Genomic DNA, 14,027 nt, shown 5'->3' with positions numbered 1-14,027 from the left:
GAAATATAAGTAGCTGCCTGCAAGATCCTGTTTTGTTTAGGTTTTTTTCCCCTTACCTAGATGTGATCAACCAACTGTAAAGGAGGAGGAGTATTCCCTCTATCTGTCTCAGGAAAAACACAGGACACACATGGCAGATGCCCGCCTCTCATAATGTTTAAGAGGTGCAAGGAAAGCTAACACATTGCATTGTAACATCCTCAATTTGAGCGCCACACCAAAAGCACAAAGTCAGCAGAAGATTTTCCAATAGATTGAGCTCTGCAGCAATCTAACACTTTTCCATGAAAGTATACTGTTAATTTAGAACGTTTCTCCACTTAACAAAAGCTGCTCTGCTAGTTCTTAATCACAGGCCGTTAAATTCACATGGCCTAAGGTGACCCTGTGGTTGATGCCCTTAAACCATGCAAAGAAGCACACTCAGCCCTGCGTTTCCCCACGCAGGGAGACGACTGGGGGAAAATCTGTTCCCAGCGGGAGGCAAACATAATAGGTGATGAAATGAACTCTACCTCCCACAGGACAGATGGGAGAGGTGAAGCGCGGGGAGAAAAACCACGCTGCTAAGCCAAAGAGAACTTCACGGGCAGAATATAGGAAATGCCCCCGTTTCGGTGATTTAGTCTGTTAGTAGTAAAACTGCACTCTGCACGCTACAGCTGCCTACTTCCTGGGATCGTGCATGCTTTCTGTTTTAAATAGGGTCAGGCTCTGCTCTCCTTCACGCCAATGAAACTCTGTCGCTGACTATGGATCCCAATCACAGCAAATTAATTAATATAAGACCCTGTTTCTCATACAAACAAAGAATTTTCATGTTGCCTTTACAGGGATTTCTCTTTGAATCGGACATGCAGCACGGGGCTCTGACAAATTGGCCTGGATTTTCTTTTTTGAATACAATGATAAGCTCCATGTTGGGTAGTGTTTTTCTTTAAGTAATATGCCAGATGGTCTGGGGGTGTGGTTTCTAATTTTATGAAGGGGGTTATCAGTCATCTCTGCGCTACAATATAGAGACCAAATCTGTCAGAATAGAAGAAAAACCTGCCCACTCTGACTTATAAAACTTACTTTTCCAATTAAAAATACATGCTTTGCATTGCAGGAGAGAAAATGACTGTTCTTCCTTCAATTTCCACAGATTCTGTCTTGTTACTCAGGAATATCAGATATTTTCTGCATGCATGCCTGATCCTGCAAACTCTTCCCCTACAAGACCATTCTTAATTCTCGAGTCCACCCACTGAGTTTAAACAGGGCTACTCACATGCAGAAGGACTGGCAATACCATGCACTAAAATGAGGGAGAAAATAATCACTGGAGTGTTTTATTCTGAGCCTCAGTTTAAATGAGTGTATGCTATAAAATACAAATATATCCACTGTACAAGCCTTCACTGAACTAGCCCTTCCCTAAATGCAACTACGGCCCTAAGGAAATACATTTCAGAAATATTATCTTACCAGTGACAACTAGAAAACATTTGATTTGCTAATCCAAGCTAATACTAAATATAGTAAACAGGCCCGATCCTGTTTACTGAAGAAAACATGGTAATTTCAATGTTTGATTAGTCACTCTGATAAACTCTTAATAAGAATTACTCATGACAGTAAAGACTGCAGGACTGTGCCCAGAAAACATAAATGCGGGTAGTAACGACCAGTTACTCTCTATGAAGATCCAATCCTGCTTGTGTAGCTCAGAATAAAGCATAGCAGGCGTGCAAAAGGAGCACTCACATAAGCAAGAACAGGGTGAAAGGCTGAATATTTTGTTTTTATTTTTTAATACTGTTTGAGTTTGTGTCTTAAGGCATTACTGTTTCATGTTGAAATAGTAAAATATTTATGTGCCTTGTTTCTCTAATGGTTTCTAAACTGACAAATTGCATGAAAACAGCAAAACGAAATGGTAAACTCGTGGCTGACCTCTTCAATTGCTGGTCATGCATCCTCTTCTGGTTAATATTAGCCACGAGGTAAATAATTATTTTCTGAAATAAATTTTTTGGCTACATCTACTAATGTATTCAGCTCCCACCATTGCTCCACTTGCCTGCTTGATTCTCTTGCAATGGAGCCATGTGAACTTTTGCTCTCCTTGTAAGTGGTATTTAAAAATGAAGCATGTGCTTGTTACACTGGGGCATTTGAAAAAATAATGTCTTCTGGTAGCTACAGAATACCAACTCAAACGCAGAAGCAGCATGCAGTATTTTAAAACGCTAGCGCTCAGATCCAGCCCTTCTGCAACAGCAGCCAAGCCTTCCACTGAGTTCACTGGGAAAAAGATTTTAGCAGTAGTGCACTTGTCTGGTCCAAAACAGTCTTCAGTGGGGAAATATGTATTGCATACCCCTTCCCTGTTGTGAAAGCTTCTTTAATTGCAGTGATAAGCAATAATGATGAAGCACTGCTCTCCAAAAATACTAAACCGATGCCAATGAATCTGGTAATTAGTAATTAGCCTCTCTGGTAAAGTATTGTGCAAGAGAGAAATATTCCCATTTTCAGTGTAATGGGAAACCGTTTGCTCCCTAATCACATGAAAATTGAAAGCTATGTCTGTAAAATACGTTCTTAGTGCATTCCTGCTCATTAATACAGCACTATACAAAAAGCAGTGAGTTAAACTCTAGAAGGATCCTGCAATGCTGAATGAAGGTGATTGAACCTGGCACAGATTTTACAAAAATACACAGCATATGGTTTAAAAGGAGATGGCCCAGTACCAATGCAAGCAAGAACTCATTCATTTTTCTCCATGTTTGCTCTTCAGAAAGATGCAGGTTTCCCTTGGGCACATCAAAGGTGCCGGGTTTATTCTCTCTCAACTCAGGGAAGAAATCACCAGGAACAAAGTGCATCAAGTGAAACCAAATGATAAGAAACCCAGTAATACGGTGCTTCTAGATCTCATTTACTGCTGCAACGATCTGTTTGAACTGCACGTTCTCACTACACCCATTTGCATGCCTAATGATGCAGAAAATAACCCTGCGCTATTTTCTTTTGGAAAAAAGTGTATTTTTAAGGGTAAGCTTCATATGCAGGTTCCTGTTTAAAATCAGCATAGACGGTTTATTTTCCTTTTAATAAAGCCCAGCGCTTGAAGAGACATTACTTCATTCATAAATATTGTTTCAAATATTTTAAATACCTCTAGGACAGTAGTTTAAAGATAACAGAGCAGTGCAAGACCAACAACAAACCTTATGGAAATTTTTCTCCGCTGAGAGACGGAGAGGTCTGAAAACACAGAGGGTCACTAGGTCCCTCTCCACCCTGAACCCCCCGAAGTTTTAATTCCCGATCGGCCCCTTGGCCGCCGCCTCCCTTTGAAATAAAGCTCCCCTGCCCAGGGCAGCCTGGCTCTTCAGGCTGGGTCCCCGCACGGCTCTCGTCCCCGAGGCGAGGCAGCCCGGGCCGCACCGCCGGAGCGGCGAGAGGCGTGCGGGGCGCTGCGCCGCGGCCGCCCGCGGTGCCTCCCCCCCGGGGCGGCGGCGGCCGACGGCGCGGAAGGAAGGAGGACGGGACTAATTTACCTACGGAGTCAATCTCCAGGAGGCGCTGCAAGTCGCGGATGCTGTGGATCTCGCTGTGCGCCAGCCGCTCGATGAGCTCCTGCGGGATCTCGGCCTCCTTCAAAGACACACACACCGCGGGTCACCGCGCAGCCCCGCGCAGCACTCCCCCACGCCCCTGCCCCACCGGGCATTTAGCGCTTCGGGGCTGGGGGTTGGGGGGGGTGTTTACGGAGGGTGCAGGGTGTTTGCTGGACGTGTTTGGACGAAGCAGGGGAAAAATCCACACTCGCACCCCCCCCCCCCCAGCTCCACCGGGCGCTGGAGCGCTCCCCGCCGCCCCCTCCTGCGCGCCCGCGGGGGCTGCGCGCCGCCCGCCGCCGGCTGAACTGCGCCACGGCGCAGCCGGGCGGGCAGCTCGGCACGGCTCCGGCCTGGCGGAGCGTGTGCCCGGCAGAGCCGCGCCTCCTCTCCCCCGAGCCCGGCTCGACGGGCTGGAAACCCACCCCGGGCAATCGGCTGCTGAAGTTTGCCCAAGCGGGCGTGAAGTCCACCGCGGGCGAGGGTTCCCCCGACCCGGGGAGGAGGACGGCCGTGCCCCACGGGGCCAGCCGCCATCCTACCAGCGCCCACGTCGCGGCTCCCGGTGCCAAGCAAACGCGGTCCCGGGAAAAGTTAAGAATCGCCGTGCAGCGCCGAGCACCGCGCTCGCCCCGACCGGGGCCACCTGTAGCAACCCCCAAGACGCGGCTCCGCGCCCCGCTCCGGCCCCGAGCGGGCCGGCTCCCGACCCTCGCCCGCTCTGAGCCGGGTGATCTTCAAAAACCGGGGAGGGGCGTTTTGGGGACGGGGAGGGGGGGGACGGGGGGCCGGTTTATTCAACCAACTTCTGCCCGCGGCACTAACGGTGCCCGCGGTCGGCTATGTGCAGCGCCGTGCGCCCCGGGGGCGGCCGCTGCCGGGCGGCTCCGCGCACCGCTCTGTTTGCAAATAGCCGCAGCCCGTTTGCACCCGCGGGGCGTGAAAATATACATATATATTACAAGATAGCTCGATAGAAGAATTTTTTAAGGGCAGCCAGCAGCCCCGGAGCGGAACGCACGGTCATTCCCCTTCGCCTGTGGCACGCGTGAAATGGCAACTCGCTTTCTGCCTCGGCCGCGCAGGGGCTGGGGCAGGGCGCGGAGATGCCCGCGGAGCCCAGGTGGGCAGCCCGCTCCCTCCCCCGTGCCCTCCGCCGCCGGCTCGCCCCGACCCCCGGGCTGCGGCGTCCCCCGGGGACCGAGAACGCAGGAAGCCGCTCTCACCTACCTCGGAGAAGGTAAAGGACAGGTAGCCAAAACCTATCAGCAAAACGCAAGCCCAGGTCCTCATCGCGGTCTAGTGCACTTTAGACACGGAGGGAAGGCAACGCTGATGGAGAGGAGCTGCAGGCCGGCTCCTGCCGCGCAGAAATTCAGTACCATCCCTCAGGGGAAAGGCAGCGGGGTGGCTCGGGGGTCCTCCGCATCCAGGGTGGGTCGGGGCTGCCTCGGGGCGGCGGTGGATTAATTACGGCGCTGCCGCTGTTTGTATGTTCCCCTCGCTACGGGAGCGTGGCCGCTCTCCTTTCTGCTGCTCTCGCTCGCTCCTCTTGGCTCTTAGGACTAGACCAGCCGGTACTTCTGCATATTTGCTTAGATCAGACCAAAGTGAAACCCAAGGAGTCGATCCGGAGCGCAGCCGAAACGCCCATCACCTGTCTGGGGCGGCTGGCCCCCCTCGCGGCGGGCGGCGCTGGGGCCCGCCTCCCCCCGCCGCCGCGGCCTCCCGCTCCGCGCCGGGACTGAGGGATTTGCTCGATTTGCCGGCTTCTCCCCCACCCCGCTGTGCTTGCCCTCCACCCTCTCCCCCTTTCTCAAAAAGGGGGAAGAAAAAAAAAATTTAAAAAATCTTTATTGATACGGATCGCAATGTTTCTCTTGCTCAGAACGGTCCCGCTTCCCTCCCCGGCTGGGGTGAGGTTAAAAATAATAATTAATTACGAAGAATAGCAGTGATAGATCGGAGCAGTATTGCAAGATCTGCCTCGGTGCAGTTCCTTCTCCACTTTGCACGGGAGAAGAAGAGAGGAGGAGGAGGAAGGACAAAAAAAAAAAAAAAAAAAGACAGATAGATAGGCAAGAAGGTTTAAATCCCAAGGGGATCGGAGACGAACTGCAACTCCTGGCGGAGGGAGGATTCCCGGGCTCGCTCCGAAGCGGTGGCCTGTCTGGAGCGTGGCTCCGGCGAGGAGCAGCATATACCGCTCCCCTCCCAGCCATGCGCCTCCCCCGTCCCTCCTCCCGGTACTCCCGGCACCAAACCCACAAACAACAAGTAGTGGGGGCTGCCGCCAGCTGCAGCCCCTGCTCGTAGGGCGAGAGGGGCTCTGCCCACATGTGAGGGAAGGGAAAAAAAAAAACAAAAAAAAAAAAATCAAAGAGCCGGAGGAGGGGGCCGGGGAGGGAGCGGGGCAGCCTGCCCGCCACCCCGGCCCTCTGCGGCACTGGGGCGGGGGAGCCGAGGCGCGGGGAAGGGCTGGGAGCTGCTGCGCAACAGCCGCCGCGTAACCTTACGGGATCCACCTTGTGCCCCTGCCTTTTATATAAGGCGGAAGAGATCGCCATGACCACGGAGGGTTTGGGTGGTTTTTTTTCTATCGTTGTTATTTTTTTTTTGGGGGGGGGGGGGGGGGGCTTACCCTTTTGCAGAAGGGGGGGGGCAGAGTGGCGGTGGGTTGTGTTGTGGTTTTTTTTTTTTTTTTTTTTTTAACGCAGCCTTCCTTGCAAAGGAGAAAAACCTCCCTTAAGAAATACAAAAGCACCCCCCCTCCCCAAAAAAAAAATAAAAAGCAGCTGGGGGTGGCGGTGCGGGCGGGGGGCAGCGGGCGCCCTCCGCCCTGCGGCACCTGGCTGCGGCATGCGCGGGCGCGGGGCTCCCCGCCGCGGCCGCGGAGACGCGGCGCCCCGGGGCTCCGCCGCAACCGGCCCCGCTCCCCCGTCCCCCCCCGCTTCCCCGCCCCGGCAGCCGGCCCGCGGAGCATCGGTGCCGGAGCCGGGCGGTGGCGGCTCGCTTTCCTTTCGCATCCTCCTTCCCCGCCGCCCCGGAGAGAAAATGCCCCCTTTTCCCCGGCGCAGATTGGCACAAGGTGCCTGCTGCACCCTGACATCTCCCTGAACTCATTGTGATTTAAATAACAGCCCTTTCTCATCTAAACAAAGCATCTTAATAGCAGATGCAAAGAATTCGGCTCATCTGAAAATCCAATAGCATTTAAGTGGATTAACTGCAATAACACAACTGAGGAGTGATACTATCCTTCATGGAAGACAATAGACTGTAAATGCACAGCCAGGGAGACTTATCCTTTCATCTCTGAATTTCCTTCAGCATTTCAAAAGCGAATGCTTTCTAGAAGCCCTGGAGGGGTTTGCACGCTACTGGCTTGGACATGCTTCTAGGAAACAACCTGTGCTTTAATGGGCACTTTGCAATTGCATAGAAGTTCCCACCAAAACAGAAGTGGCCTTTCAAGTACGTTTAATTCTCTCTCATGATGTCATGTAGGCTTACAGGGTGGTCTCCAGGACCACAAGGGGGGAAAAAGAAAGGTGGGGGTTGAAAAGAGAGAAAAGGAAAAGAGATGTAAAAGATTTGGAAGCACTTTAAAAAGGAGAATGCTTTTTTTTTTTTTTAAGACAGAAAATGCTGAGCCAGTGTGGAGCCATTCTCAAATGCCTCCTGATATAAAAAAAAATGATCCGAGTGCCACACTGCAGCAGACCCATCCACGCAGGCTGCGCCGGCAAGCAGCAGGGCAAGCGGGAGGCAGACTAGGGCAAGTCATTCTGGTAGTTGCCATCGCTTTCTTACACGGGCTTTGACGTTGCAGAAGTAAAAAGTGATGACTTTAGTTAAAAAAAAAAGTCTCATCTGCACTTATCATTTGCTGGGCTTAGAGAAACAATTCTTATGGTCTGTGTTGTCATAGTAATAAAAAAAAATAATTACCAAACAGTGAAATAGATTCTGACAGTACCGGCTCGCCGAGCATTTACTCCTCTCCTTCCTTCCTTCATTGGCTAACGTGTGTCTGGGATCAGAAGTGCTGGGTATTTGTAGCTCTTTCAAGTGGTATTCCACTACGAAAGCCAACATAGAGATAACTCCTACTTTATCTATTGGTAAAAAAAAGTCTACGCAGTTTTGATTTTTTCTTACATTTCCTTCATTTTATGAGAAACGTGCTGCATCAGCATCTTTTTTAAATCTGTCATTATGGAGCTCAGATAAGCATCTTTCCTCTGGGTTGAGTTACACTTGGAGTAGCTTTTAACATTAGACTGTTTATATGGATCATTGCAAATATTTGATAATAATGCAAAATATGTAAGATCCCAGAAGAGACCGAGAGAACGTAAATAAAATTCACACAGATCCTGCAGATAACTTTATATTTGGGTTGTCTGTCTGCTTACGAAACACATTTTCTCCTTGTCTATTGTTTGATCTAAAAATGCATTTGTGCCATGTAAGTCCTTACAAGCATGCAAAGATATGTCTGTGTGAAAAACGTCACACGAGTGCATCTTTACTTCAGCATGGCACCTTCCTGCAGTCTACAAGTCTATTAAACATGCATGCACCAAACATGAAATAGCATCTTTTATGAAATACCTACAAGGCACACGTGGAAAGAGTGACAGGATGGTACTTATAGGTTTAAAAGAAAATCAGTACAAAGAACAGAGCACCAGAAAATTAGGTTTTGCACTTTTTTATTTATCCGAGACCAGCGAGCAAGATACTGCTTGTCTAATTTAAAGCACGTACTGTTAGAAGTCCCTCAAATGTCAGGAATTATAACAGAGTTGTACTACGACAGAGTGTTGAGAGGGAGGATTCCTAGGGTTTGCACAGCACTTGGCATGGGGGAAGGGATGCAGAAGCTCCTTGACACAAAATGAAACTACTTCAGTGGCACCAGTGCTTTCTGCAGGCGGTGACGCGTGAAGCCAGGGTGCCCCAAATCGGGCTTCCAGCACCGGCTACAAAGCTCATTTAAATCTCTGCTGGCTCGGTCGTTAGAAACGCAGGTCAAGCCGTGTAGCGGGACCAACTCATGTTTCAGAGAAGCGTGCCGGGGCTGCGATGCGCGAGAGCAGCCCGGCCGCGGGAACGTCGCTGGGAGAAGCGTGGTCCGGGGATGGGCGGCAAGGCAGGCGCTGCGCTGCTGGGGAGGGGGCTGCAGCCACAGAGGGCACTGGGCTGGCTTCAAAATGGTGCCTGCAACCCGTGGCAGCTATTTCAGAGGTCGGGCTGAAATGTTGACGCTTGCTTGGCCCTTCTGACAAGCCCGAAAGTTGCAGAAGGAATCATTTCATCGCAATCACATTCCTGCTGAGGGACTCTTGGGAAACCTGTCCGAGTCTTTTTCAGATTCTATTTTAGCAGGGATTTTGCTTCATTGATAATCATGTTGAAATGAACAACACAGAACGAGTTTGGGTAAGGTGGGTAAGGGGTGTTTTTGGAAGGGTGGCCTGCTTTTATCGTAGTGGCTATTTGGGGCTGGCCAAAGTGGTTCGGTGTGTTCTGCGGGAAACATCCTGCCACCACAGCTGAAAAAGGACCAAGAGCCGAGAGTGCCCTGGCTCCGGAAAGGGACCGTAAGAAATACTCTCAGCGGTTTGGACCCGCACCGTTCAGCGTCAGTGTCACATGGTATAATACAAAGGATAAAAGTTGAGAACATAAAATCCAGAAAGCTAGACAGGAAGCTCACCCACTTCGGGTGGTTTCTCACTGGTTTTGAACATTTCTTTGGCCTGTAGCTTCAGAGGGGCACGTGGCCATGGTGGGGGAAGGTCATCGTCCTGCTCTGCAGCTCGATTGCTGCCCGCCTACAGAAACAGGCACAAAGCTGTCGCAGGTGCAGGTAAAGTACAGGCGATGGATTACAAATGCAGAAAGCGCTGATGGCAGGCAAACCGTTCCCTTTCCTGAAACTTGGCCCATAAAGAGCAACAAGGAAAGCTGCAAGGAGAACAAGCAAGGCAGTTATTATTCCAGCTGGTACACCTACAAACATTATTTCCTTCTTTTCCAGCTCTTCCTTCTGGATCCTTGCACTGGCTCCGTCCTTCTGGCTAAGCTTTGTTTTCTTTGAAACTTTTGTTGGTGCAGCTTTCCAGATGCTTTGACGGGTGATAACTTTGTTGAATAGTCATAAGATGTAAATCTGCTACAAGGTTTCAGCTAAGCGGAGTGATCAGAGGGGGCTCGGCAAAGTTTTATGGTGTCCCTGGCCCTGAACACAGAGGGTAGCCATGGCCCGCACCACCCACGCAGGCCGGCCCTAAAAGCCACAATATTTCTGGACATGCTTTGCCCTCCTACGAATGGGGCAGGGTCCGACTAGAGCTGATCCTCCCCCCGAAACTGCCCCTTTGACTTCAGTGGGGGTTAGACCCAACTCTCCCCGGAGAAATGGTTTGGTTTAATAGCAAAGACAGACAGACAGTTAGTATCGCTCTCGTTAACGTGCTCTTCTCCCCGCCGTGCCCAGCTGCTTCTTACCCAGGAGGTTCAGCAGCACGGCCGAACGCGGGGGGCTGTTTGACCTTCCCTGCCGCGGGAGCCACTGCCGAGTGACACACAGTTCACCTTCAGGGCTGGAGTACGAACTGGCAGCCCTGCCAGCCTGGGTAGCAAGATACCATGTTTAGGCATTAAACTAGGGCACTTGCATACCAGCACGGGCCGCTATTTTAGTGGGTATATGAAGTTGCTCCCTGCTCTCCACCCCTATGGGACAACGGAGCTGCTGCGAGCGCGGGATATCCTCTGCCTGGTGGATAAAGCTATTAAAAATGGGCTGTGTTTTGTCAGTAATACTTAGTTCATCCAGCTGAAGAACTGTAAAAGTACCGGCCCAGCTTAAGGTATACTGATACACATTGTAAATGAAAGCAATACGGTCCGGGCTCGGCCTCCGGGGTCCTGTGCGTGGTGTGCTCATGTCTCCTCAGCGACGTGGGTGTAAAGCTCTTCTCCTCTGACTCAAATCAAAGCCAGTCGCAGTGATTCTGTGGAGACCATCCAGGATGTAACTCAGCCACGCTAAGTACCATAAAATTGTGATATTATTCTTCATTGTTTGTAGCTTGGAAGCCTGTAGAGGCCTAGCTTGGAGCAGTCCATTTTATTAAGCTCCATCCAAACACAGTGAGATAGTTGTTCTTCCGAACTATTTGTATTCTCAAAGTGCAAGCCGCCCCGTTTGTGTTCTTGTATCCATGCAACCTTGTTGCTCTTACAACATTACACATTTGTCCTGTGAGATTCCCTGCCTTACAATAAAAACTCATGAGAATGATACACACATTTTCAGCTCTGCACACACCAGAGACTGCAGGATCCAGCAGTACCCAAAGGACAAAGGAGATATGAAGGCTGCTGTAGTGGAATTGCTAATTTATTTTGAGCTGCAGATGTTTGTAATGGCTGTGAAGTTTCCTAATTGAATTTCTGACCCGTTTTTTCATGGAAACCCAGTTAATATAGGGGAAGGAGAAGAGCAAATAGAAGGATTGGTTTGGGTTGGTTTTTTTTTTTTGCTTTATTTTTTTAACAGAAAGTCCAGTGTAGAGTTCTGGACCTTTTTCTTTTCATTTTCTTACATCTAAGAGTAGAGTGGCCAGGTCCTCACATGGTCTCAGTGATTGCACATAGTTCAAAGGACCATGCATGAAGTCCCCCGTGCAGTGCAGTATCTCTCCAGAGGGCTTCATGGAGCCCACGCTAATAAAGTCCCCCAAAGCTAATCCTCTCTGAGCACTTCCATCCTTTCGAAGCATGCTGTTACGCACAGACCCACTAACGGTGGTGGCCAGACCAGAGCAGGCAACCCGCGTTGTGTCTTCTGTTCCTCAGCAGCAATTCCCAGGGAATTCAGTGCTTTCCAGCTGCCTATTCTCAATACTTTGTACTTATGCAATTTCTTACTAAAAGCTGATAAAGATCCTCTATAACCACAGGGCACATCAGTAATCAGAAATGCAGAGAGGACATAGTGAAGCTACGTAGTGAACCTGCCACGTGACTGTGGCCAAGTTGCAGATGAGAAGCTGGGAGCAACCATTTCCAAAGCTCTTTTTTCTCAGCCGCCCGCCACCTCAGGGCAAGTGTTAGCATTGTCCTGCTACGTTCCAGGTCCAACAGACCTCCTAGAGGCACACGGCGGTCACATCGTTTGGCTGTGTCACATGTAGACGTCTTAGCTGGGTCCGTCACCTGGTAGCCACCATCGCATGTTCACTAGGAGCATGTTCTTGCCCGTGATATGCTGCTGGGCTGCAAAGGGGACACATACCCGCATTTACACCAAAAGTGAATTTCTTGGTTCTTGCAAAAAGTGAAGTACAGAACCATCTTCTCCATCCTATTGAATGTAGCATTTGTTTAAGTTTCAGCAGTGATTTGTGATGCTGTACCCATCAATCTGGATACAGAACTCCTTCTTTCTTGGAAATCAGTGAGAAATACAATGTTAAACCAGAGCACAGGCAATGGCCCTTTAAGCATTGTCTGTTTAACTGTAGCACGATCTCTCCTGCACTCGAGTGCTTTCCATAAACAGCAAGTCATCCTGGAAGGGGAGGGAGAGGATGATAAATAATCCTGTTATTCATGCGACCGCGTTCTTTCATGAAACTGGGAAAAGGCAAAATAAAGTGGCAACTGCGAGACTGAGAACAAAATGCAAGGCAGTGGGTTGTGTTGCCGCAGCTGTTTCAGGCTAGAAGAAAATCTGGAAAGAGAAAGGTGAGCAGAAAAGGTTTAAAATGCCAAGAAGAAAGCCAAGAGACAAGACACAAAAGAACAGCCTTCTCCGCATCCCTGCTCTGTGTCTCGGGTGACTGCTAGGGCTGGCTGTAGCTCTGGCTGCCCACCGCCTGCTCCCATGGCATGGCTACCTGTGCTGGAGGCTTCCTCCTGTGCATGCACCTTGCGGAGAGGCCGGACCTCCAGTAAGGACAGCTGGGCAAGGAGAGAGGCAAAAGTGGGCAAACCCTGGGAAAGAAATCCCATGGAGCAATGGGGAAGCAGAGAAGAAACCTGTTTGCTGAGGGTCCTCTAATTAGTTTTCCTAGGACAGTCTACGGTGTTCCCTCCATCACGCTTTGCCCCTGTGCCAGAGGTGCCTCCCCAGCTTGTGGTGGAGGGGTCGGTGCCCGCGCTGCAGCCGCTCCACTTCTCCGTCCGCCCTCCCCATGCCTCCCCCCAGACCCTGAGCGGGGAACGGCTGAGGCCCAGGCATCCGTCCGATTCGGTCGCCTCTGCTCGTGGGCAGCCTCCCACAGAGAGCCTGGACGGAGAGCCGTGCGGTAACTTCTTAAACCACTGCAGCTGCTGGCTCCCTGCATGTGAGTCAAGAGCCCGCCATCCCTGGGATGCTCCTGGAAGCAGCCTGGCCCCGTACTGCTGCCAAATTGCCCTGTACCAGCCTGGGCTTCGGTCTGCAAGAGCCTCTCATGCCAGGAGAGTGTGTCAGCCCTGCTAAGACTTCAGTAATGACACACATCTCTTCAGTGGTGTGGCATCGGGGATTAGGATAAGGCAGCCATGTTGTTATAAGCTTCCAAAAGTGCCTCTTCCCCCTGGAACTTCATGGCATCAGTGCAATTCCTTCAGGCTTATAAAAGCTTAAGCCATTGTAAACAAGCCAGCCTTGGAGCCTAGGTATTGTAGAGAGAGAATTCTTCTCCATGTCCTAGATATTTCAGATGGAAAAAAAAAAAAAAAAAGAAAAAGAAGAACATTTAAGACGTCAGCTTCTCTGCTAGTGTAAATGGGACCAGCTCCATCTAACTTCAGTCCGGTGTCTCTGTTACACTGTCATTGTGTGAAGCTCCCATTAAGGCAAATGGGAATTACACATGGTGGGATGAGAAAGCAACAGATACCTTTGTAAATACTGCACAATCACATGAGCCACATGTATCTTTCCTGAGACACCCTGCCAAACTAGCAGGTGTTTTTTACATCAGGCCTTATATTAACACACTCCTGCGTATGTCTGGCTGCATTTGCTGCATTAACGATCGTTCGGTGCATAATGGCTGGGTTAGTTTGTGAAGTTAAATACCATGGGCAACAGCCCAGCCATAATGCATACAAACGTTAAACTGCTTCTTTTTGTATCACAGGGTTTATTACTGCTGTTCCTTCGCTATGACTTTTTCTTTCTTTCTTCTTCTTGCTGCATTTTTTCCTTGTTCCTGCCCACCCTTTCCCCAGTTTGTGGTTTCCAGATCACCTCCATCTCTTTATTTTCTCCACCTTTTACCGTAGCTTTCCTGTCTTATTTCAGTTTCTGTGGATGTCAGAGAAGATGAAAGCTGCAGCCAGCCAGCCCCAACTGCTCCAACACACCCAACAGCCCCGGAGCGATGGGATGTTCCTGCAGCC

The 14,027-nt window shown here is 50.3% G+C and overlaps 1 protein-coding gene across 8 annotated transcripts in view; it reads right to left on the bottom strand.

Annotated features, from left to right (window-relative positions):
* The window catches only part of PDGFA (platelet derived growth factor subunit A), a 40,640-nt gene extending 34,599 nt beyond the window's left edge, over nucleotides 1-6,041 (bottom strand). For 3 of the 8 annotated variants that reach the window (XR_003921541.2, XM_030002027.2, XM_030002030.2), the window contains exons 1-2: nucleotides 4,845-6,040; nucleotides 3,555-3,651 (exon numbers count right to left, since the gene is read on the bottom strand). Coding sequence is in view for 6 of the 8 variants with exons in the window: in XM_030002027.2 (XP_029857887.1) it covers nucleotides 3,555-3,651; nucleotides 4,845-4,907 (160 nt within the window). In the remaining 2 variants the exon portion in view is untranslated. Of the gene's footprint in view, nucleotides 1-3,554; nucleotides 3,652-4,844 lie in introns of all 8 variants that reach the window. The other 5 variants (XM_030002029.2, XM_030002026.2, XM_030002028.2 and 2 more) reach the window with 3 other exon arrangements.
* Nucleotides 6,042-14,027: the final 7,986 nt, after the last annotated feature.

This window comes from Aquila chrysaetos, chromosome 25 (genome assembly GCF_900496995.4).
Source record: "Aquila chrysaetos chrysaetos chromosome 25, bAquChr1.4, whole genome shotgun sequence".
Classification (NCBI taxonomy): Eukaryota; Metazoa; Chordata; class Aves; order Accipitriformes; family Accipitridae; genus Aquila; species Aquila chrysaetos.
This window is presented reverse-complemented; position numbering and strand designations above follow the sequence as displayed.